This window comes from Epinephelus lanceolatus, chromosome 12 (assembly GCF_041903045.1).
Source record: "Epinephelus lanceolatus isolate andai-2023 chromosome 12, ASM4190304v1, whole genome shotgun sequence".
NCBI classification, from domain to species: Eukaryota; Metazoa; Chordata; class Actinopteri; order Perciformes; family Serranidae; genus Epinephelus; species Epinephelus lanceolatus.
In genome coordinates this window covers 9316106-9340909 of record NC_135745.1, presented here as the reverse complement: position 1 = coordinate 9340909, position 24804 = coordinate 9316106, and the positions used below count along the sequence as shown (strand labels likewise).

At 41.1% G+C, this 24804-nt stretch overlaps 1 protein-coding gene across 1 annotated transcript; it reads right to left on the bottom strand.

Annotated features, from left to right (window-relative positions):
- Positions 1-2566: 2566 nt before the first annotated feature.
- cop1 (COP1 E3 ubiquitin ligase) lies at positions 2567-24804 on the bottom strand. The gene is made up of 20 exons (XM_033651415.2): positions 24114-24804; positions 23913-23972; positions 23072-23169; positions 22381-22445; positions 22134-22253; positions 16821-16889; positions 15796-15855; positions 15558-15637; positions 15260-15323; positions 14757-14871; positions 12369-12504; positions 12048-12191; positions 11303-11411; positions 11070-11151; positions 10854-10970; positions 8832-8949; positions 6537-6661; positions 5195-5355; positions 4376-4420; positions 2567-3676 (listed from the first exon to the last, which is right to left on the bottom strand). The coding sequence occupies exons 1-20, from the start codon at positions 24461-24463 to the stop codon at positions 3659-3661; spliced, it is 2136 nt and encodes a 711-aa protein (XP_033507306.1). The 5' UTR covers positions 24464-24804; the 3' UTR covers positions 2567-3658.

The window sequence follows — 24804 nt, the reverse complement described above, 5'->3', positions numbered from 1 at the left end:
CGTCTGCCAAAACCTTCCGCCACTATTCTGAAAACAGTAGTTCCTTTTTTTTGTTTCCTATTGCTGGCCTCTTCATCTTCCTCGTCCCTAAAGAAAGCATATCCCGCCAAATAAATAAATAAACAAATAATGAAATATGAGAAAAACAAGTCAATAAAAAAACTTTTTACAGAAAACCAAACAATGGGCTACTTAGCCAAAAAAATATTTAAAAGTCCTTTTTTTTTACTTAACACATTTTCTTGAATAAACTTTTTAATATCACAATTTTAACCTGATAAATTCAAAATTACAATTAAATTATGAGATGCAGTCTTGGTCTCAGCTGGCATTCAAGAAGGGGGACAGAGAGGCTCAGGGGGTTCAGCATGAGCTGAAGGGGAAACTGAGACAGGCAAAGGTGGACTACAAAAGAAAGGCAGACAGTAAGCTGCAGTGGAATAACATCAGAGAGGTGTGGAAGGGAATAAGGAACATAAAGGGCTATTCAAAGAAGAACAGCCAGGTTATGGATGGTGATGTGGACAAAGCCAACAACTTCAACCTGTTCTATAACAGGTTTGATGGAGGAGGCAGTGTTCACCCAACCACTGCATCCATCTCCCCTTCCACAGTGTCACCTGTTGCTGCTGCTGCTCCTGCTCCACTGTCACCTGGAAGTAGCCCCTCCCCCACTACTAGGCTACAGATACAGCTACCACCCATGGCCAACTACCACTGTCCTTTACAGCAGGTGAGTCCAAGGCTCCTGAAAGACTGTGCAGCCCAGCAAGCAGAGCCCCTTCAGTGGCTCTAACAGGAGGCTTCGAACAGGCAAAGTCCCGGTGCAGTGGAAAACATCTTGTCTCGTACCGGTGCCCAAAATCGGGCGCCCGGTCAAGTTAAATAATTATCAATTGGTGGCCTTAACATGATACATTATGAAGACCCTGGAGCACATGGTCCTCCGTTTCCTGAGGTCAGAGATCACTGATGCAGTAGAACCCCTCCAGTTTGCCTATCAGGAGCACATGGGAAGATGCGGTTTTTTACGTGCTGCATCGGGCCTACACCTACTTGGAAGAGCCGGGGTGTGTTAGGATCCTTTTCCTTGAATTTTCAAGTGCGTTTAATACCATCCAGCCCCCCATACTGAGAGACCGGTTGGAGGGGATGGGAGTAGATCACCTCCTGGATAACAGACTACCTGACAGAGAGGCCTCAGCATGTCAGGCTTGGAAGCTGTGTCTCCAGGATGGTCAGGAGCAGTACTGGTGCTCCACAGGGAACTGTTTTAGCACCGTTCCTGTTCACAGTCTACACAGCAGACTTTAAGCACAACTCAGAGTCCTGCCACATACAAAAATACTCTGATGATAAAGCTATTGTGGTTTGTATCAGGAGCAATCAGAAGTGGGAGTACAGGGACCTTGTGGATGCCTTCAGGGACTGGTGCATTAAGTGCTGTCTCCACCTGAACACAGCCAAAACCAAGAAGCCTGACTGATGCCCTCTACTGGAGGGGGCAGAGCCTTCTGTTCTTCCTACAGACACTGAGGTCCTTTGATGTGTGTGTGGAGATGTTGACCATGTTCTATCACACTGTGGTGCCAAGTGCACTCTTCTACGCTGCAGTGTGCTGGGGAAGCAGCTTGACAGACAAAACATCAAGCATTTGGACAGACTGGTTAAAAAAGCTGGCTCAGTGCTCGGCAGGAGACTGGACCCACTAAGAACTGTGGTGGAGAGGGGCACATTCAACAACCTGAAAATTTCATGGACAATAGCAGACACCCTCTCCACAGCCTCCTGGAGTGACAAAGGAGCAGCTGCAGCAGTTGGCTCATCTCACTGCGTTGCAGAACACAGCGTTTCAGGAGATATTTCGTCCCCACAGCAATAAGACTGTTTAACGCCTCCTGAATCCAGTCACACACACGCTCACAAACATTACATTAGCCACAACTGGACAAGACTCACTCATAGACAGACGTTATAAATGATTAACACATCATCATAACCACCTTAATTAGAAATGAGTTGAAAAGGTACGCTACGTGATAAAAAGATACATAAAGAAAAAGAAAAATATACAATTACTGCTGCTTCACAATCTTGAGGCCTGTGTTAATGATATAATTGATTAGCCATTAAAGAACAAAATATTTGCTGTGGAATTAATTTAATCAATTGTGATAGTATCTCATTTATTTTTTTATTTTCTGTTTGACGTTTCTCTGAGACTTTGTTCATGTAATTTAAATTTAAAAAATAATTTTTAGTCTCCCTGTCATGCTATTGAGACCACCAATCTTTTGTTTTCATTGCTCATTACGAAATTACAGTAGACGGGGTGAAATTTCCAGAGTAAGAGAGCTACAGCAAAAGGCTCTTGCAGTGATAGGTGTCACACATTTAGTATAAAATAAAAAAGTAAACACGACACTTAGTGGCGCTCTGGTAGAATTAATGGATCACCTTTTCACACAAGGTTCACCACCCCATATGAGACCCATCAGTAAACAAAACTCTGTTAAGAGAATGCTTCAAATGCCAAAAATATCTAATAAAAACAAATGGGACAAGGTTGTTTTGAAATAATTTATTCAGTTATACAAATACAAAACACCTCTCTCACTCAGTTATCATAAAATAGGTAGGTCTTGGCGGTGTTTTACCAAATCCTCTCAATGTCAATGTTGTCAACACGGATCACCCCTCCACAGAAACCGACAGCAGTCTGTGTGGAGTTAAAAACGTAGATGTACAGTATGCGAAGAGTAATTCCATTGCTACTTTAAAAGAACTGAATCTGATTCTGAGGTTCTCATTTTTCAACAAGCAACAAACAGCTCACATACACGTGGAAAAATAATCCAGTTCGATGTAGCACTGCAGAACAATGCCTTAAGTTACATGAGAATTGCTGTGATCACAGGAAAACACGTCAAATCTCATTTTGTTCCGACAGATACAGAAACATCAGTCTCTCAACATTTCCATGATCCTTGACCTCTGTACAATTACTCACATTCTACACTTGTAAGCCGGAAAAGAAACTGACGATAGGCTTGACAGAATGAAATTCAAGTCATATTTATTAAAACTGGTTTCTCCCAATCTGAAAAACACAAAAACTACATGTAAAGGGGGAAAAACAGGTGGTTGACAAACAATGAGGGGGGGTTAAAAGCTTCATGTGAAGACATCATTTTTGCATGTCATTTTGTTTGTGCTTTGGCCTTTAAAAGGAAAAATGCATCACACTAGTAGCGTTTGGCTGGCTGTACCCTCAAGGGGAGCAGCTCAATTAAAAAAAAAGGTACAAGTTTTGATTTGACCTAAAACCATAAAGAGGCGTTCTATAGTAGCCGATATAACTTTACTGAAAAGAAACTAAAATGTTTTCTAAAGTCTCTTGTTCCATTTGTGCCCAAGCAAGGTCTTTGTTTCTTTGCTGTAAAAAGACAGCACATCTTCTCCTGCTATACTGATGTACTGGTCCACAGTCTTCCTGCTGGAGCTCATTAAAATAAGACAGATTCAGTTTATATCAGCTCTCCTGCTGTTGTCGGATATCCTTGTTCAGCAGGCAGCCTGGGCTCCTCCTGCATCAGACTGATCCTCTACCAAACAAACAGAGGCTGATTCGATCACACACAGATGATATGGTGCGCCTTCAGACAAGCTCAAGTACCTGTGTAGAGAGAGAGAGGATAGAGCTGTAATGTTATCTGTAGCTTACTGTCACTAGAATCAAGGTGTTGAAACAGTGAGTTTAGTTGTTGCTGTTAACAAAAGTGCAGCACAGCGGGAAATTCTAAGTCGAATACTACAGACTGAGTGAAGCATCTCTCCTGTTTTTAAATAGGTGGCCTCAACAGTAGACTGGACCTGTAACCCCCAAAACCACTGATTCAACAAACTAAAACACATTACATTCCTAAAAATACATTCTTTTCCACTCATCCCTTGTGACACCTCATCATGCAGATCATTTTAATTTGATGTAGTGGGGTTTAAAATATCTGTTAGTGGATTTTCTGCTGCCACCCTGTACAACAAAGGTGAATGGCTTTTTGTGTGCTCAAAGCATCCAGAAACTACACTTCACATACAGAGTATTGTCTGCGCATTTTGACCTCTGACAAATGTCAGAGGCATTACATTTGGATTTCGGATGTGCCTTTTAAAACACAGTGACAAACGTGCAAAAAAGAAGGTTCCTTTTGTATTAGATCTGAAAAGATTGGCTGATTAGTTTAGATTAGTTTCTTGTCAACTGACCGACTGATTGAGCTCTAACTCGGTATGACACCCTGGCATCAGTCTGAAACCTGGCGCAGTAGGACTGTAGTTATTAGTATGTTCTGTGTATAACTTTCAAAACACAAACCTTGATTGTTCCTTGACTGTTCGCAGCAATCAGTACATTTGACTCCTGAAAAACAAAGTATAATAATAAATCACAACATAGTGTTAGTAACATTTAATCATCTATTAGGACAATATTACAGTTTGTTTAACAAAATGTGATATAAAATAGGACTTTTGTGAACTGTACTGTTCATTCTTTTTGTGTAATAAGGCAAGGTGAATTGAAAATAAGATTCTCATATCACATCATGTGGTCTGATGACATTTAAAAACTATATAATTGATCCTTTATCATGGCTAAAACACGTTTCCATTTCAACAAGAGACTGTGTGCATTAACGCCATCTTCTTATTAACGGCAGACAGCAATAATAGACGCGCAATGTTAATTTCGTTAACAAAAAGTTGAACCAACTATGTTTGTCAACGACCTTTTTATTCCCTGACTAAGATTAGATGACGAGGACACGACACCAACGTCACTGAAAACTAGCTGTGACTATATCAACATCTAATATTGTTGATGAAAAACGTAAACAAAATCTAGTAAAAAAGAAAAAAAAAAAAACGTAACTAAAAATACTGTTTTCAATGACAAAAAAAGAGGAGACAGACTTTTTTTTTCCCCAACGGTGATACCGTGCCATATCAGGACTACACAGCAGCACACAATGACCACAGAAAGGAGGACTTGAAGTACTTGAGTTAAAGTTAACAATGACATCAACAGGCGGTGACATAATGTACACCATTGTTGTGATTGTCCATCTAGTACAGCATTTAAATATGAACAGCACATATAAAATTAACAACAAGTGTAACAATAATGTGAACTCACTCCATCAGGCAGGGCTCTCCAGCAGACCGCACTGACAAACTCATTGGTGTCGTCCTCCTTCTTGTCCTTGTCCAGGACACTCTTCACTGTGTCAAACTTGAACGTTAACAGTGTCTTGGAAAGTCCTTTGTAGTACAGGTACAGGGAGTTGTTTTCACTGCCTGTATAAGTACACACAAAAAACACACACAGAAAAGGTGATGTTTTTTTAAATAGATTAACAATTGTTAGATTGGCATTTGTTTAATTACAGGCTGCTGTAATAACTTCCTAAAAGAATAAATAATAAAACTATAGTGGTGCCCCTGCCCCTGCTGAGCGCATAGTAAGGAAATACTGCATTTAAGATACATTTGCAACATATTAACTATAAGCTAGGGCTGAGCAATATGACTTAAATATAATATCTTGATATTTTTAGGCTATATTACGATACACAATATATATCGCAATATTTTGAAAACTCCTCTAAAGTACTGTAGACTACTAAAATACAAAATTATTAAATTAACTAGTCACAATAAAGTAGCCACTGTTATAATAAAGTTAAATAATTTAAGTAAGTTAATGAAAGTGGAAGCACTTTGCTCATCTTGGGTCGGACGTCTTAATGTTTTGCTGTGAACTTAAAGCTTCCAGTCAACAGTTAGCGGTTAGCAGTTAGCACAAAATTAAACTGTTGCCACAGCGCCTTAGATGTGAGGATTCTCTCACTGCGTGCTGAAAACAAACAGCTCTCCAGTTCATATACTAATAATATTTGAAAGTCCCACTAATGCTCCATGGTTACAAAATGTGACTAAATAGTTGTGGTCTGGAGTCCTACAGGTACAGAGGCAAACTTCTCCTATGCTCATGCTATCGTTGATCTCATTAAATTAAACTGTAACCTTGGCACCATTAAACATGATGATTTATTTACTGTAAGCTGAAAACAAACAGCTCTCCAGTTCATATATTACTATCTGCAAGCTGCAGTGGTGCTCCATGGTCACAAAATGCGACTAATAGTAGCGTTCTGGAGCCCCGCAGACATGAAACACACTTCGCCTGCTCACACTATCACTTAGGAGAAAGTAATTTGAATGGGCAGAGTGTGTGTGACATATCACATTTGTGAGTCTTTCTTTATGTGTGTGTGTCTGTGAAAGGGAGACAGCCAGAAAACAGAAACGCCAAAGCGAGTCTCATGCAGATGGCTTAAAAAAAGACCATATATACTCAATGTTCATGATAGTCATTTTATACATCCCACGTGAAACAAGCCACAATACATCAAGTACATCTGATATATTACCCATCCAAACTATAAGCTTTTGTACTGTTTGTAATCAATGCTTACCACAGGCAACATAGTCTCCATTGGAAGCCAGGCCTACAAAGTTCTTCTCATTGATATGACCTTTGAAGGAGCGCAGACAGTGAGGTTTGTTGACGTTCCACAGCTTCAACTGACTGTCCGTTGAGCTGTGAATTAAAGGATGTAAATATATAATGAGTCCACAACTGTAGGGCATTTTCTGACATGACTTCTTAGAAATGTTTTTCACTACTCTGAGATGGAAGATTATCAACTGTGTTGATAGATATTTTTTGTATGAAATCAGTGAACAGGGTGTCTACAAGTATCGGGCACTTAATTAAATGCTTTTTAAACAAATTTAACAGAATTTTTTTAACAAATCATCTTTTTCTTATTGAAGTATTGCAGGCAAGTAAGTAAAGTTAAGTAGTATATATGTGGTCCCATGCAGAGGTAGATTTAACATAGGAATATGGTTATTCGAGTGAGTTAGGTTGACCTACAGTACAGGCCAAAAGTTTGGACACACCTTCTCATTCAATGCGTTTTCTTTATTTTCATGACTATTTACATTGTAGATTCTCACTGAAGGCATCAAAACTATGAATGAACACATGTGGAGTTATGTACTTAACAAAAAAAGGTGAAATAACTGAAAACATGTTTTATATTCTAGTTTCTTCAAAATAGCCACCCTTTGCTCTGATTACTGCTTTGCACGCTCTTGGCATTCTCTCCATGAGCTTCAAGAGGTAGTCACCTGAAATGGTTTCCACTTCACAGGTGTGCCTTATCAGGGTTAATTAGTGGAATTTCTTGCTTTATCAATGGGGTTGGGACCATCAGTTGTGTTGTGCAGAAGTCAGGTTAATACACAGCCGACAGCCCTATTGGACAACTGTTAAAATTCATATTATGGCAAGAACCAATCAGCTAACTAAAGAAAAACGAGTGGCCATCATTACTTTAAGAAATGAAGGTCAGTCAGTCCGGAAAATTGCAAAAACTTTAAACACTTTAACACTTTAAATGTGTCCCCAAGTGGAGTCGCAAAAACCATCAAGCACTACAACGAAACTGGCACACATGAGGACCGACCCAGGAAAGGAAGACCAAGAGTCACCTCTGCTTCTGAGGATAAGTTCATCCGAGTCACCAGCCTCAGAAATGGCAAGTTAACAGCAGCTCAGATCAGAGACCAGATGAATGCCACACAGAGTTCTAGCAGCAGACCCATCTCTAGAACAACTGTTAAGAGGAGACTGCGCGAATCATGCCTTCATGGTCAAATAGCTGCTAGGAAACCACTGCTAAGGAGAGGCAACAAGCAGAAGAGATTTGTTTGGGCCAAGAAACACAAGGAATGGACATTAGACCAGTGGAAATCTGTGCTTTGGTCTGATGAGTCCAAATTTGAGATCTTTGGTTCCAACCGCCGTGTCTTTGTGAGACGCAGAAAAGGTGAACGGATGGATTCCACATGCCTGGTTCCCACTGTGAAGCATGGAGGAGGAGGTGTGATGGTGTGGGAGTGTTTTGCTGGTGACACTGTTGGGGATTTATTCAAAATTGAAGGCACACTGAACCAGCATGGCTACCACAGCATCCTGCAGCGACATGCCATCCCATCCGGTTTGCGTTTAGTTGGACGATCATTTATTTTTCAACAGGACAATGACCCCAAACACACCTCCAGGCTGTGTAAGGGCTATTTGACCAAGAAGGAGAGTGATGGAGTGCTGCGGCAGATGACCTGGCCTCCACAGTCACCGGACCTGAACCCAATCGAGATGGTTTGGGGTGAGCTGGACCGCAGAGTGAAGGCAAAGGGGCCAACAAGTGCTAAAGACCTCTGGGAACTCCTTCAAGACTGTTGGAAAACCATTTCAGGTGACTACCTCTTGAAGCTCATGGAGAGAATGCCAAGAGTGTGCAAAGCAGTAATCAGAGCAAAGGGTGGCTATTTTGAAGAAACTAGAATATAAAACATGTTTTCAGTTATTTCACCTTTTTTTGTTAAGTACATAACTCCACATGTGTTCATTCATAGTTTTGATGCCTTCAGTGAGAATCTACAATGTAAATAGTCATGAAAATAAAGAAAACGCATTGAATGAGAAGGTGTGTCCAAACTTTTGGCCTGTACTGTACATGTTGCCAACAGGTAAGGTTTAGTGATAGGTTTAAAATATTTTAACATCAGAAAGGTGGACTTTCATGCCAAAGAGCTTCACTCATTTGACAAAAAGAAATGAAAAGATGGATAACTTTTTTGTACATACAAAAATATAATTTCAGCACAATACTGCTAAAAATAAGACTGAACTGACTTACGCAGAAACAATTTCTTCTCCGTTGACAAACTTGGCGTAGGACACAGCCTTCCTGTGGCCTTTGAACACCATGATTGGCTGCTTAGTGTTCCGTAGATCATAGTAGTGGACACAGTGGTCTGCAAACCAAAATAAAGGCAAGCATTCAGACGGAAGAAATGACAGAACATTCAACAAGAGTGGGGAGGGGCTGTTGTATGCAAGGCTGCTCAGTTAGGTGTCCTTCATAACTGGAAACAAATCTTAGCGTCAGTGGTATGCAGTAACCACCAAGGCAGGCAGCCATGGTGAAATGATGGTGCAATGCCTCTGTTGACATTTGCTAAAATGTTTCTTACAAGCTATGTGTTCTCCATCAGTTCTTGTTTGTGAATGAACGGTACACTGTGCCTGCTGGCTATTACTCCAATGTCTGAGCTTCTCTCCAGACTGTAAACCAACAACTTCAAGGTCAAGGAGGGGTTTCCTTTCCCAGACTTGGACCTCAGAGGACACAGGGAATGGCAATTCACCGCTGGATAACACGGTTTGTGTGCTGCTCCATTTATCCAGCATAAGTTACCTGAAGGATTGTTTCTGTGTACAGGAGAATATTCAAAATTCTTATTTCTCTTTTGGGAAAGTAAAAAAAAAAAAAACATTTTCAGAAGTTTGTCTGGACCACCAGAGTCTGTGAAACCACAAAAGAAATTTTGGAGATCACAAGGACAAACTGCAGTGGTGTGGGGTGAGTGCACCCCATTGAGTGTTGCAATAATAATACTAATACACTGCAATGAGAGAAAAACAAGTTTCTTTGCCTATGATTTTGAAGAGACAAATTCTCATCATTTTTTCCCCCAATGAACTTTTAACATTTGAAATAAACTCAACTGATTGGAAGTCCTGAGTCTGACTGTGTACAGTGACTTATAAAGCTGCTTATACAGGACTTGACACTAACTTTTTTCCCAAGGAGCACATGTGCTCCTAAGTTGAAAAAGTAAGGAGCGCACAGAACTTTAGGGGCACAATGTAAATTGATCAAATAATGTGTTTTCCATAATAAACGTGATGCAAATAGACATTTACAAGCAAAATTATTTAATGAATTTGTATACAAAATGTACAGAAAGGTAAAATCATCAAGTTTTGAAAAAGTATTGCAATTTAATTTTGTCTTTAATGTTATTATCTTATATATATTATCTTTGCAATATGATTATCTTATATAATGTTATTACTATCCTAAAACATTCTCCAGGTCCTCTGAAATGCAATGCAGGACTTATTTCCACCCTGCCCAGCAGCGGTACCGTGGCAATCGGTCCCTAACTGCGGGGAGAACGGAGCAGGCTTCCCCGGAGGTCCACTGCTTTTCCCGGTCCCTCTTCTCCGCCACACTTTGACTTATTCCCACCCAGCTGACAGCCTGGTCGTGGAGAACGGTCCCTAACTGCGGGGAGAATGGAGCAGGCCTCCCCGGAGGTCCGCCGCTTAACCTGGTCCGTCTCCTCCACACTTTGACTTATTTCCACGCTGCCCAGCAGCGGTAACTTGGAGAACGGTCCCTCACTGCGGGGAGAGGGGAGACGGCTTCCCCAGAGGTCCGCCGCTTTACCCGGTCCGTCTCCTCCGCTACATTTTGACTTATTTCCACACTGCCGACAGTGGGACTTATATTCATTGTGCCAACAGTGGCTTGGAAAACCGCCCATAACCGTGTCACGCGGGGAAGAGGGAAGGCGGCTGGAGTTGCTCTAACATTTGCGGTTAGATTATCATATTTTTTTATTGACAAAAATACAGGCTGCTTCGGCTGATTTTTTTATGCGCACATGTGCCCCTAAATATTTTTTACCGTTCGCACACATCTATTTTTAGTCACAAATGCGAGTGAAACGCTCACACTGTCGAGCGCTGTATCATATGCATAAGAAACATGATGGTGATACAGAGTCAACACTACTGTCTACCAACAGTATTTTACTGGACAAAGACGAGGGATCTGACACTCACAACCTAAAACAAATCCTGATCTTACCTGCACAGCCGAAGGCCAGATGATACCTGGAGGTGGGACTGAATTTCACACAGCAGACATTAGCCTTAGCCTCGATGCTGGCGACAGAGTTGTCAAGATTGGTTGACCATAACTTAACTGAAACACAAAAACACATGAGAACATTTCACCATGAGCTGGAAAGACAGAGGATGTTTTGTGTCTAAACATATGTCAGGGAAAGCATTCCTCAGTTACCTTTAGCATCATCAGAACCAGAGGCTAACAGCTTAGGGTCCATCAGGTTGAAGTCAACGCTCCAACACCTTTTTTCGTGTTCCTTAAAGAGAGCAGAGGATAAAATTGATAAAATGCCTAATTTCATCAGTGATTCATGAAGTCAAATGTGCATTTACCAATATAGAGAATTCAAATAAAGAATGGACTCCTTATCACAAATAAAGCAATGCTCTAAGACCTGAGTCTCATACCTGGTAGACTTTGGACCTCTGGCCGGTGAATCCATCCCACAGTATGACAGTGCCCTCATAGTCGCTGCTAGCCAGAAGGTTTTTATGATAGCTGCTCCAGCTGATACAGCTACAACAAACAGGGTTGGGATCACTTTCACTTTAAGATTCAAGTTTGCGATTTGTCACATTTGTCAAGTGTTTCAATCTAGGGATGCACCAATTTATCACCCACACATCAGTATCAGACGTTCTTGTTCAGTTTTTCTGTTGTGTCACAGCAATTTTGCGCAGGCTAATAAGCAGGGCTCGAGACTAACGGTGTCCTATTCCCCCTGGGACACTGTAAAACATGTTTGAAATGAACAGAAATCATCCCCAGGACCATTATTCTAGAATGATTTTGATTAAGTTTTTACAAATCTGAGACATAAGTCTGATCAGTACAGGCCTGCACAACACTACAACTCATACCCTGACAAAATAGAAATATGGGGACATTCTTTTTCCTTTCTAGTGTTATTGCGCATCATTTAATGTCTGATGATTTCTGTCACACCATATGCTAATAAAAGTACATTTTATTTAGTGAATGATGAAAGCAGTGCTGTAGAGGCCAGCATCATCAGCAGCGTTTTAGAATGTGTGTACAAACATTTTCTCACATGGCCTAAAAGGAGATCAGAACCACTCTAAAGACTGCACTGTATGATCTGAAAGATGCCTGCACGTCCGTGCTCCTGTGGGGAGGAATGATGTCTCCTACCTGATTTTGGAATTGCAGGTCATCTCATTAACAGGGTAGTGGATGTCCACAGCATCCTGGATCACTGTGCCATACTCAAACACCTTGATCTTCTTTGTCACACCGGCGATGGCAAAGTAGTCACAGTCTCGGTCAAACTCAATACTGAAACAAAGGTGAGAATACAGTCAATGCTGATCCAGATTATACTGTTAGAAAACATTTTTGTGCCTCTACTCATCACAGTGGGAAATAAACATCATAATGCCACCCAATTCTACACACCATGAGTCTTAAGGGATCAGTACCACAAAGTGCATACGACTAATAAACAAGTTGTACCTGGAGACAATACTGGAGCCGTTATACAGGTCACTGGCATACGAGAGGGTGGCGAGCGGCCGCACAGAGTTGTAGCGTGTAAACTTAGACAGACACTCCATAAAATCATCCAGCTGGTTCAGATTCCTGCCTTCATCTGGACACAATAGACACACTATTAAAATACTGTTCACAAGGAGCAACAGGGATACGAACCATATATACTGCATGTTATGGAAAAAAAAGAGGTCAAATATAACCACACTGAATGTTGAAGGAGCTTCACGACACATTTTAACAGCAATCAGTTCTTATCACAGTAACATAATAACCAAAAATAAAGAGCATTTTGTGCTGTGTGTCACCATGTCTGGTTTCTGCTTTGTGCCTAAGATTTTTTAGTCAGAAACACCATCTCTGCAACAGCAAGCAGTGAAGTTTGAGCAAATGTGGTCTTCATTTTGGAAATAATAACTTCAGCAGTAACACAGAGGTGAGGCAGACACTACCATCCGTCCTGTGAAGCGAATATCCAGTTCTAAGAACTGAAGCCTTATTCTTTGTGCAAATATAGTCCAGTTTCTCCAGTGACGTACAAAATCAAACAACAGATGCGTAGCTGCCTACAGATGTTTCTAGACAAATTGCTACTGTTATGAGAGAATGAGGCCACAAGTTACTGCAGGTCTTGTACCTGTGATTAGAGCTGGGTTACAAACTCTGTTCTTTTAAGTGTATTGGCTGTATATCATTGGTCGTACCAAGTACCGATTGAAATTTTGGTTCCTGAGAGCACAACTGAGCGAGAGAGTAAAAGAAAGAACGAGGCTTTGTCACCCCTGCAGCTTGTTCAAGTCAAAAGCAGTCCTAAGTGTGGTTATATTTTTCAAAACTCAATGGAAGTTGTGGAGATGGGTTTGGGAGGGTAGAGGGTGGTATAGATGGGTTCTATTTTGTGTGGTGTGTAAAATGTTCTGAATAAATGCAACCAAGAGTTATGAGTTGTGCCTGTACTTATTCCTAATAACATGCGGTTATTAGTAACATGTTAAATTTGTCTGTACTTATTTAAAGGGCCAGTGTGTAAAATGGGTTGAAAACAGTGACATCAGTGGTCAAATTCTAGATTGCAGGGCTCACTCACTCACCCCTCCCGTCAGGTAAATGACGGTGGCCTCGTAGGGACAAAAAGCCTTGCGCACGACTTTTTCAGGAGTGGGTCTATCTAGCGACGAGGTGAATGTTTATTTAGAAATCTAAACCATGTTACGATAATGTAATGAATCCCTCACGAGCAGGAGACCAGAGGAGCGTTCGGGAAAAAGGCCCGTTTATTTGAGCACTCCAGAAACTCCGGTAACACTCCACTCCGTCCCAAACTCTGACTCTTCTAGCGTAACAGACACACTTCATAACTTTACACACATACTCGTTTACCATTCCGAGTGGGGACCCCCTCCCCTCTCTGCTCCGCTAATCTCCAGCCCGCACACTGACTGACAGCGTAGCCGGTAACAGAGCTCAGCTGTTTATTTAGCCTAGCAATATCTCCGGACTATAGTAGCTGCAATGGACGACTTTGAACGCGATTTTGAAGAGTTTCTTGTAGCGGACACAGACCCAGAGCCATACCTGTTTGAGCCGGAGCATACAGATGAGGAACTCCATGTGTTTGATGCTGAGCGGGCGAGAAGAGAGGCTGAATGCACAGAATGGGATTCGGTGTTACTGCTACCATCGTTGGGGAGACATATCACCAGGAGGAAAAGCGCTGCAGAGAGTGCATCACAAGGAGTGAAGTTGCGTCTTCTTTTCCTCGCAGATGACGGTTCGGGTTCATTCTCTCCTGTTGCGTGGTAAGTGTGGTCCATTTGCAAACTTTATAACTAAAGAAACTTTTCACTACTCTCTATCGACGAACTACTAACACTCTCTGCTGTTTCCTCCTCCTTCTTCCTTCCTTCCGCTGTCTTCGTTGGTTCATTTATACACGCGAAACGCGTTCTCTGGCTGGCTGGATTGTCCACTCGGTCTGCCGTACATACATGGCGGCGCAAGATGGCGACCTCTCTAAAGCAAGGCCCTTGATATATATGTATATATATATATATATATATATATATATATATATATATATATATATATATGAAAGCATAATTATAAGGCTACGAAAACCAAACGAATTTTATTTTATAGCGATCATACACTTGTATAAACATATTAATGGGTAGAATATTCAGATTCAGATTGACAATAAACCATGCCAAATATTACACACTGGCCCTTTAATATACTTTATTTTAACTGAAATTACATCTTTGTAATTACAGAGAGAGTAAAACACACAAAAAAGGTACAATTGAGTACCGGCACCAAATCAAATGGTATGTAAATGATACCCAACCCTACCTGTGATACGTGACATTTTGTTGGAGAAGTAGCACTGTTCCAGGTCCTCAAAATGAGCTGTCAGCCTCTTCCTCCTCGACGCAAGAGTGCTGTTGTACCAGGTCTGTCTTTTACCCTGGAAAAAGAATTCCAAGAATTTATGAGTATCGACAAGTCAGTGCTAAACTCATTTTGACATGTATTCTGTTGAAACTCACATTGTTTTAGTTTTGATGAGAATTAAGTCTAATTTGACAGTTTAATATCAATTCTGACCGTCACAGTATTTCAAAAACCTGTGAGATCTAGATGTTTTTTGAAACAGCCATAAAACTTTTTCTCATGTTACTTTGAAGGCAAAACCAGTGGCTTGAATCCATATTATAAACATTTTCAAAAAAGAGATACAAACAAACAGATTACAGGCCACATAACAAGATGAAAGATGAAACTTTGAAAGAGGGTTAGAAATAGATTTAAAGGCAGCTGAACGACATGTGTGTATGCATGTTTTTCTGCCTTACCTGGGTTGTTCCACCAAATCCTGGAGGCTGGCTGTAGTCTGGTGGCTCAATAATACTACTGCAGCTACTCAAAAAACAAACAAATAAAAAATATACAGACACATAAGGCATACTATACAGTGATACTGAACCCATAACATCTAGACTAAATGCATGATTTTTGCTATCAGCTGTGATGCTCCTACATAAGGATCTGTGCTGAGAATAGGTTTCTGTTTTGGTAAACAAAAAAGGTAAATGTGTTTGGTTGTACTGTGATGACGGAGGACTCAGAAGTCAGAACAGAGGTCAGCCGTACCTGGGCGCTGGTGAGGGAGCTTCAACATTAGGCACCGTGCACTCTGCCTCCATCATTGGACAGTACAGGCCGCTCATTTCCTGGAAAATTGCACAGGTCACATGTCAAGCTGTGATGACGACTTGCTCCAGTTGTTGCTATTTCACAATATGACTTCATAATCATGTGTACTGCTTCTCTAGCACTCCATGAGAGATAGGTAACACATGCAGGAGCGCGATATGTTCTGTTACTTTACCTCGACACGCTTAATGTCATCTTCAAGAAAGTTGAGCTCTTTCTGTAGTTGCTCTAGTTGCTGTTGACAGAGCAGAAACACATGAATACGCCTGCATGTGGTCAGTTTTAAAATTATTTCATGAAATATTTATTTGTATGGGTTTTTTAACATCTTCTTAAAAATTAAAACTTTATGCTTTTGTTCATGTGTTTTACTTGTACAAAGTTGAGTTTTCTCCAATACAAAAGTGTTTCATATTTCTTTTGAAAATCGCAAAGCCAGGGGCTCTGCCGAAACCTCAGGGGGCCCTGGGACATGCTCTTCAGGCAGATTTAGGTCCCAGTTACAGTATATATGCACTACTTTTCATGTCATTTGAGATATTAGTATGCCAGAAAATATGTACATATTTTGGGAAAACAGGAGAAGGAGAAAAAAAATCATCCTGTGGAGCATACATCATATTTTGTTTCTAATTGTTCTACAGCTGTCGTCATCAATCTGAAACCATGACACAACAAATGTTTAGGATGACTAATTTTCACTCCTGCCACCTAAAATGAGGCAAAAACTGTTAAGTTTTAAGTTACATCACACAAGTAGGGTAGGAAGTTGGCATAAACAGCATTACATCTTAGGACTTATTACTGTTATACTACGCCAGAGTAGAGTTCACAGAATAAATGTTTAGTTAGCAAATCTGCTACATTTGAATCCATCCAAAAACATCTGGGCTGCTGTAATTGAAATCAAGAATTCTGAACAAGACGAACAGGTAAATGTGGTCTTCAATACTTTGAATTGAATATTAGGCGGACAGAAAAACATTTACTATATTAGATTCTTTAGGGAATAGCATAGTGGGATAAACAACATGGGAAGGTATTATTATCCGAACAACACAAAGGTGAAAGTACTGTAAAACCTAAAAGATTCGGGACTTTTGGGAAAACACGTCGGAGCTGAAGCGCCAGAAGCCGCCTCCCCTCCCGCCAGCTCTGCCTCTGTGTACGATTATAATTTGAATATAAAAACAACAGTACCTCTCTCTTGTTTCTCCTGGCCTCTTTAAGGAACTCCATGAGGATCTGTCTCTGAGCTGCCTGGGATTCCTAGTGGAGAAACAGACATAATCTCACATAACTACAAGTGAAGCTGCAGAATACCTTTGCTTATTCTCTGAAGACACAGTAGGATCATGTCAACACATTTTAGTTGCCAATGGGAAAAACATATTGAACCCTGATGCTCTGGTCTCTCTACATCTTCATTCTGCTTCTAATCTTTATAACACTGTAATGTTTACTCTAAATGCATTCTAACTGAACAACTTTAATTATTACACAAGTAATTTTACTCTCACTTGGGTACAATTTCTTTAAAGTTAAAGGACTTTAACTGGAATACAATATTCTAGTACTCTTTCCATCCCTGACACTTCAGCTTGAGAGCATTGCCAACTAAAGCGCAGTTGTGATGAAAAGAATGATCAAAATGAGACACAGACTATTAGGAGCAAGGATGTTATGCAATTTGACTTCAATTCCAAACTCGAGGGTTTATGGGTGTTGCAAGATGCTTTTTGACAACTGTGGCTAGAAGTCTTGCCATGCTTCGAATGTCCAACATAACTAAAAGAACCAAGAACAGGAAGTCAGGTCATATTTTGGATGGATAATTGTATTTTGCCATTTTTTTATACAGTCTAAACTAATGAAAACACCAAAGAAGGTAAGCAACAACATCCACTGCAGTTATTTCCATTAAGGTTTGCTTTGATGGCAAAGTCTTCAGTGAAACCCCACCAAGAAAAATGGATTTTTATTAGCAACAATTGTTAATACATGACTAATAAAAGCCAGTATTTCAAGTCACCTACAATACACCTGCAAATTACAGTCAACAAACACCTGGAAAAACAATAACTTTCCCTCAGAAAGTGTGAATTTGTTGCAGCCCATTAAGAGTAATCACTACATGTAGATCTCAAATTTCCTAATAATCACAACAAACAAGTCCCATCAGGTTGCGCTGAGGCAAATAATTTGGCTCCAATAAGAAGACACGCTAACCAAAAATGTATGAAGAATAGGTCCTGTGAAAGAAATAAAAGCAGCCACTGACGCCAATTGGCTAGATGAACAATTCCACCAGGAAGATGAACTGAATAACCCCAGCTTCATATTTGGCACATCTGAATCAGGATCAGCACATTCACAAAAACAAATATGAGAGGAATGACAAGGAACCTGAGCAGTGGAAGGTAGTGTCAGAGAGTAGTAGTAGTACCAGCAACTTAATAGAAAACAAACATTTGACCTGGTTCCTTTGTTTTAATCCAAAAATGTGAGTCCTTCAGTGTACTAATCTGGCTTGTGTTGGCTGTGAGATAGCTGACACATTGGTATTGGTCATTTTAAAATGTTTGATTGCCATATGCTAGATCCCAAGGTTAGAAGAAAGTGACATCCATCTTAAAATACTGATTGCACATTTCTATTAGAATTAATGTAAAAAAAAAGAACGTGCGACTGTTCTCTTACGTGTCTGTCTCAACGTGTATCAAAACCAGAGCCACACACAATGGGACAGCACCCATGGGACACAGACTCAGACAAACCCACAGGCAATAGTATGAATGCCAACCTGCCTCTTCACAGACACCACAAATATACGTTCTTGACTAATCTGTTTTTTTGAAGACTGTCACTGCTGCTGGACTATCGGTCAAGAAAACTTACAGTGCATCGGTCTATTTTCAACATAACTGTGCCTCATCACGTGCTCACACACAACATTAGAACAGCAGTCAAATATGTTACTTAGGACTGCAAACAAAGGTGATCACACCCTTGCACTCACTAAATGTGTTATTTGACGAATCCTGCAACTATTCCTGTACTAGAGGATGACACTGATCCCATGTGACTGTGTCGGAGTCACTCTGTGGTCTACACAGCCATGATTTAATCTCACCATATGATTTGTAACATCAATGCCTCAGCCTGCAACCAGTTCAGTTTGACATATACTAGTTAAGAAATGTGTGAAAATGTGCCTGTTAAAAGTGTTTCCCTTCAATCATCATGCTCCAACCAAACTGACTGGGATGACTACACTGAGGCCGAGAAAAGACTGTTGTCATTTACGTAAACTTACCTCTGTGGATACTAACCAAGAGGACACCAATTGATCATGTTGTCCTAATAAGAAGCCTGATCAAACCCTGATGATTGTGTTTCTATACGCAAAATCATGGCCAACCATGCAGCCACTGTAGTTGACAAATATTCTTGAATGGACACTAAGAAAGTTGTGGAGAATTTCCTTTCATGAATGTGTGTAAAAACCTGATTCAAACATATAAATTTAGTTATACAATTTCTTGTTATTTATCGACAGTCAAATACACAGATACACGTGTTTGGGTGTGTGTGGAGGAGAAAGGAATAAAGATATGGTGTTAGAGAGCTCCCTTCGGAAGGCTATCTTTACCATGTAAACAACGCACTAATCTTATAGTGAGTGCATTTCAAAAGGAGATACTCAATCATAGTTCTCTTCATGTGTGAGGGAACTTATTTTCAAAACTGGTTAAGATTTTTAAACTCTATGTCTGCTGTCCCTCTGAGAGAGTGCTGATGTGACAGGACAGAAGTCAACAGGATAGGTTGTGGTTCATACTTCTCTTTTCCTGCAACTTTTTTTCAAAACACAAGCATTGTCAGGCAAAGAAAAAAGGGGATGTTTGAGGCTATTCTGAAAGAGAAGTGTGCACCAGGTTTTACTGCATTTACTTAGTGTCAGTGTGATCCAGTAAACACATGTACCCTGCCTCTGCCACAGTGACTGTGTCAAGCATTACTAAATCTTGTGTCTTTAAACACAACCTAAAGAATCTCTTTGCACATATCCGATATGTTACAACTGATGGAAGATGAAATTCCTCTCTCATGTACCACCACATTTACAGGACTAGTTCTCCTCTGTAAACATTGCTGATTCAAAGCATCAGCCAAAAACCCCTCGAGTCAGATCACATTTTATCAGCTGAATCACTGCACTTTTTTTTAGCTGCATCATTGTACACAACATGACATGACAGGCTATAAACTTTTCCAAACAGGATCTTCTTGTCTCAAAGTGACCTAACTACAAAACTAACTGTGATGGAAAAGGAAAAGGGTGACAGAGACAGAGCACAGTGTGACACACAGCAGAGCAACATTTTCCTGTTATCTTATTTTATCTTTTATATTATTTAACATATTCTAATGTCTTATATATTTTCGAGATAACATTGATCATCTTGTTACAGTGCAATGTTCTGCGGGGAAACCATTGGTCCTGGCATTCATGTGGATGTCACTTGATGCACTCCACCTGCCCAAACAGCACTACCTGATTGCAGTGGCCCAGCAGCAGTATGTAAAAACTGCTCAGGAATGGTGCAAGGAATGTGATGAAGAGCTCAAGGCATCGACCCCAAATTCCCCAGATCCCAATCTGATCGAGCATCTCTGGTACCCCACCTCACAACCCACAGGACTCAATGGATTCTCCACCAACGTCCTGGTGCCAGACACCACAGGACACCCCCCCAGAGGTCCTGTGTCCATGCCTCGCAGGTGATTCAAGGAAGAAGCCCCATCGTGGATCAGGGGTACCTCTGGGATACCGCCACATCCCACGAATGCTCGATCAGATTGGGATCTGGGTAATTTGGAAGCCAGTTCTAAGCCTTGAGCTCTTTATCACATTTCTCAAGCCATTCCTGAGCAGTTTTTGCAATGTAGCATAGTGCATTCTCCCACTGACGGGGGGGGGGGGGGGGGGGGGGGCACTGCCATCCAAGAGTGCAGTTGTCATGAGGGGGTGTACTTGGTGTACAATGGTGTTTGGGTGGGTCCAGCATTTCAAGTGCCGCCCACATGAATGCCAGGACCCAAGGTTTCCCAGCAGAACATCGCAACATTGTAACAAGATGATCAATGTTATTCACTTCACCTGCCAGTGGTTTTCATGTTTTGGCTGACTGGTGTGTATTCCAACAGAGTTTAAATAGCGGTCCAGCTCAGAAAATACAAAATCAATCTGTGGCAGCAAATGCCGATATCATGGGGGGCTACCGCAATAAATGAATGTGTGGGAAACCCTCAAGTACATGAATTTATTTACATTTATATAGGGCTGGGTGGTATGGCCTAAAATCAATATCACGGTATTATATTGGGGGGATGCGGTGACAGTATGATATCGCGGTATTGTCTTCTCGCTTTTTTTTACACCTTAAATAAAACAATTTAAAAAGCCATACAAGTCTAGGATGGAAACTATTTATTGTCAGAAGTAAAACGGTTGCTAATCCATCAATTATTGTGTATAAAACGTTATATAGTATATATAAACGTTAGAGGGAAGAGGGAGGGCCGGCGGCTCCCAGGCCCCCTTCTCCTGTGGGCCTGGGTTTGGTGGTCGGCCAGGCCACCTCCATCACGTAGTGAGGGAGGTGTGTGAGGCTGGCTGGCCGCCGGCCCCGTTCTGCCGCCGTAGCCGGAGTACTGCGGTATGAAGGTAACGTTAATCACAAAAGCAGCGGCTCATGTTTACTGCGTTAAGTTACCGTCACCGCAAATACCCAGCCCTAACTGAGGCAGGTGCGATGACATCATCGACGATAGGACGGTAGAGCGCAAATCTCTACCGTGGGCCAAATTTATATCATTTCTACCATCTACCGCATATACCACGCAGCCCTACATTTATATCATGTGTCCACGCGTGTCAGTACTTCCTGTTGTTACAATATCTTGTCATATGAATAGTCACTTAATTTTAGAAAAATTAAAAGGATTAACCAATTAAAATATTTCCATAACTTTTGGTAAAATTGACACTTGCCGATTTTAAGACAATGAGCTTCTTGGCTACTGTAGCTAGCCGTGGTAACAGTGCATGAAACTGAACTGGACTGAACAGCCTCCTGCCTGCACAATTCATTGTTGCACCAGTGTGTCTGTCTACTGCAGGCAAAAAAATGAATAAATGAAGACCTTTGAAAATGAAGTTTTAGACTTTTTTATACTTCTAAGGCCTTTTTGGGGGAATTGAATTCAATGCTTCTTAAGAGCTTTCAAAACCTGTAGATACCCTGGATTCACTATCACCTGTTTTTCAGTGTAACCCACTGGCATTGATCCATCACAATCATGTGGTCACTTTATTGTGGTGAAAACATAACTCTCATGAATGGTTAACCCCCATCACTATGTGGAGCTATGCAGGCAGAATGCAAGAAATGGTTGGCACAAAAGAAAATGAAATACATGTGCGATCAGCCATATACCCTGACTTACCGCTTCCAGCTGCTTCTTCTTCTGGACCAGAAGCTCCAGCATCAGATTGACATTTGCCAGGTCCAAGTTCTCCTGGTCAGGACTCAACACGTCCTGGAACACCTGCCACCTAGACCCATTCTGAGGGTCAGAGACACCAATCAGTTATAAGTAAGAGACGTTTCACTAGAACATTAAAGTGCCACTTTCACAGGATTCACAGGTAGAAAGAACCAAAGCAGTTACAGTGTGTTTGTGTTGGACTTACAGGATGATCCAATTTTAGTCTCTTTTCCTCCGACCTTTGTTTCTGTTTCAGGATCAGTTCATTTACTGTAACATGGAGATGTGGGGGTGGAGGAGGTGGTGGAGAAAGGGTAAATGACAAAGGTGGAAGCACTATGACTTAAATAGCAAAGTAATGATACTTTGGGTGAGCCAGTCTAGCTGTGGTAAAAACAACAGAGACAGCACTATAACTACCAGTTTTATTACCATAACGGCTGGGTTATTTACTTTTAGTGTACTTTCACAGCACTTTTGCTAGAGTCTGTCCTGTTTAGGATTGGAGAACATAAACTCCACCTCCAAGCAGAATAATTCATGTATTTGATCAAATATTTCTTGATGATACAGAGTGTGTTCATACTTTTGCAAACCCTAATTTCTAGCTTCAATTCATGTTACATTTGATATAAATATACACAGAATCCCCCCTTTAATTTATCATTCAATGTAAAACAAATAAATCTAATGCTTTAATTGTAAGATCAATATATTGTAGAGTACAGTGGATATGCTACCTGTGTCTTCCCATGCAAATATGAACTTACTTTCTTTTTTTTTTTTACAGCTCTTCTACTTCAAAGCTGTTTTCTTCACATCAGTGAAAGCAGAAAATACCTAAACAACACTTAATACATTTACAAGCCTCAACCTTCTGACTAAAAAATACCTACCAAGAAAATTTGGGTAAAGCTGATCCACATTATCGACAATATAGTTACACTTTGGACATCTGTTGCTGTCCTCCAAACTCTGTCGGATGCACTTGAAACTGCAGGAGGGAGAAACAACTGAATACTGTGGCAACGACTGAAACTGCACAAGGAAATGAGGACAAGAGAATACTGTTAATGTATGAGGTGCTAGTAATTAAGTTAATCCATACCCAACTGTCCTTAAAGTGCTGAAATGCCAGCACAAAACCATGCTTAACACATACAAGTTTGACTTCTCTAATCTAATGTTGCGTTTGGACACGTTTTTTTAAGAAAATGTTTCATCCTCTTGTTGCACTATTTTTTTGTTTCAATTCCTGTTTGATGTTGGTGGTCACTCCATCTACACGCACACAAAGATTTGCTCATTCAGGCCACATTTTCAGTTCAAATCATCAAAAAAGTATCGTGATAAAATGTACAAGGGCAAACAGGGGCTTTTCTGAATGATGCAAAGGCTGGTTTGGGGTTGCTTAAGTGAGACTGTAAACCAAAAGTTTTTACTTTTAATAATGTAGAGGGTTTGTTTGGTAGTTGAGCAAAATGCTGAATAGGTGGAGGAGATTCAACTTGTCCTCCCCTGTCCCTGCCTGTAAGCATAATTAATACACAGTCTGTGCAGGGTTATTTCTGTGAGGAAAAGTCTGACAAATGACACAAGTGGTTATATCTGACAAGCCTACTTTATTTTCACGGTTTCTTCTGCTGGGTGTATTAGCAGCTCCTCAAATAAACTTCAAATCATTTGCTGTGATAATACATAACTTCCCCACTGCCTTAGCTCAAGCTGAACACTTACCAAAAACTGTGCCCACACTTTGTCATGTGTGCCTCTTCGATCATTTCGAAGCAAATTGGGCTGGAAAAATAGACAAAAAGCCGTGTTAAGTGAATGTCAGTAGCTTTCAAACTTTACAAACACTATATCCAGCAGCTACAACATAGAGAAAATAACATTTTCCAGAAGCGGTCTTTCACGGTCACTCCAGTGAAAACTAACCAGACAAAGTCGTTGCTTTTATCTTCGTATGAATTTAAGAGGCCGTTGTAAAGGGGTGCTTGATGGAGGGATTTCTTTCTGCTGCCTGAGGACGCAGAGGGTCTGCTCAGAGAGGCAAACCCGCTCCGGGACGACGGCACGGCGGCCAAACTTGGCACCGACAAGCCGCCCTCGCTGGCTGTCCGGGAGGGCACAACATTTCCAGAACTGTTACCATTACTTGTGACGGCGTTGCTCCCACCGCCACCGTTGGTGTTCCCAGTGCCTCCTGTGCTGCTGCTGCTGCTACTTGTGCTGGGCACTGAACTCGCCCCGCCGGCGCTTTGCTGTGGCCGGTTGCTTGACATCATGCAAGGCCGACTAGAAACTCCACCAAAATCCGCTGCGTTGCTGTTCAAAGCATCCGGACACTGCTGCTATTTGGCTACTTTAGCAGGTTGGCTAGCTAGCTGGTTTGGTTATGCTAGCATCCTGGGAGAAAGCAACAGTGGACAAACATCCAGCGTATTTAAACTTATCCGTCGGTGTCTGCCTCACTTTTGTCACTGACGGCGTATTAGAAAATTACTGTTATATAAAGGACAAAAACACACGGACATTGAAACGGGCAATAAAACAACCACAACTGCGTTGTGCAGGAGATTAGCCGGCTAGCTACTGTTAGCTACGGAGAAGAATCTCTTGAGTTTCC

Excerpts from the sequence above, each read along its gene's own strand:
- cop1 (XM_033651415.2), bottom strand. The coding sequence starts at position 24,463 with ATGATGTCAAGCAACCGGCCACAGCAAAGCGCCGGCGGGGCGAGTTCA. Across the intron at positions 23,973-24,113 it reads AAAAGCAACGACTTTGTCTG|CCCAATTTGCTTCGAAATGA; the intron begins GTTAGTTTTCAC and ends CTATTTTTCCAG. Across the intron at positions 15,856-16,820 it reads CCAGGAGAAACAAGAGAGAG|CAACTAGAGCAACTACAGAA; the intron begins GTACTGTTGTTT and ends CTCTGTCAACAG.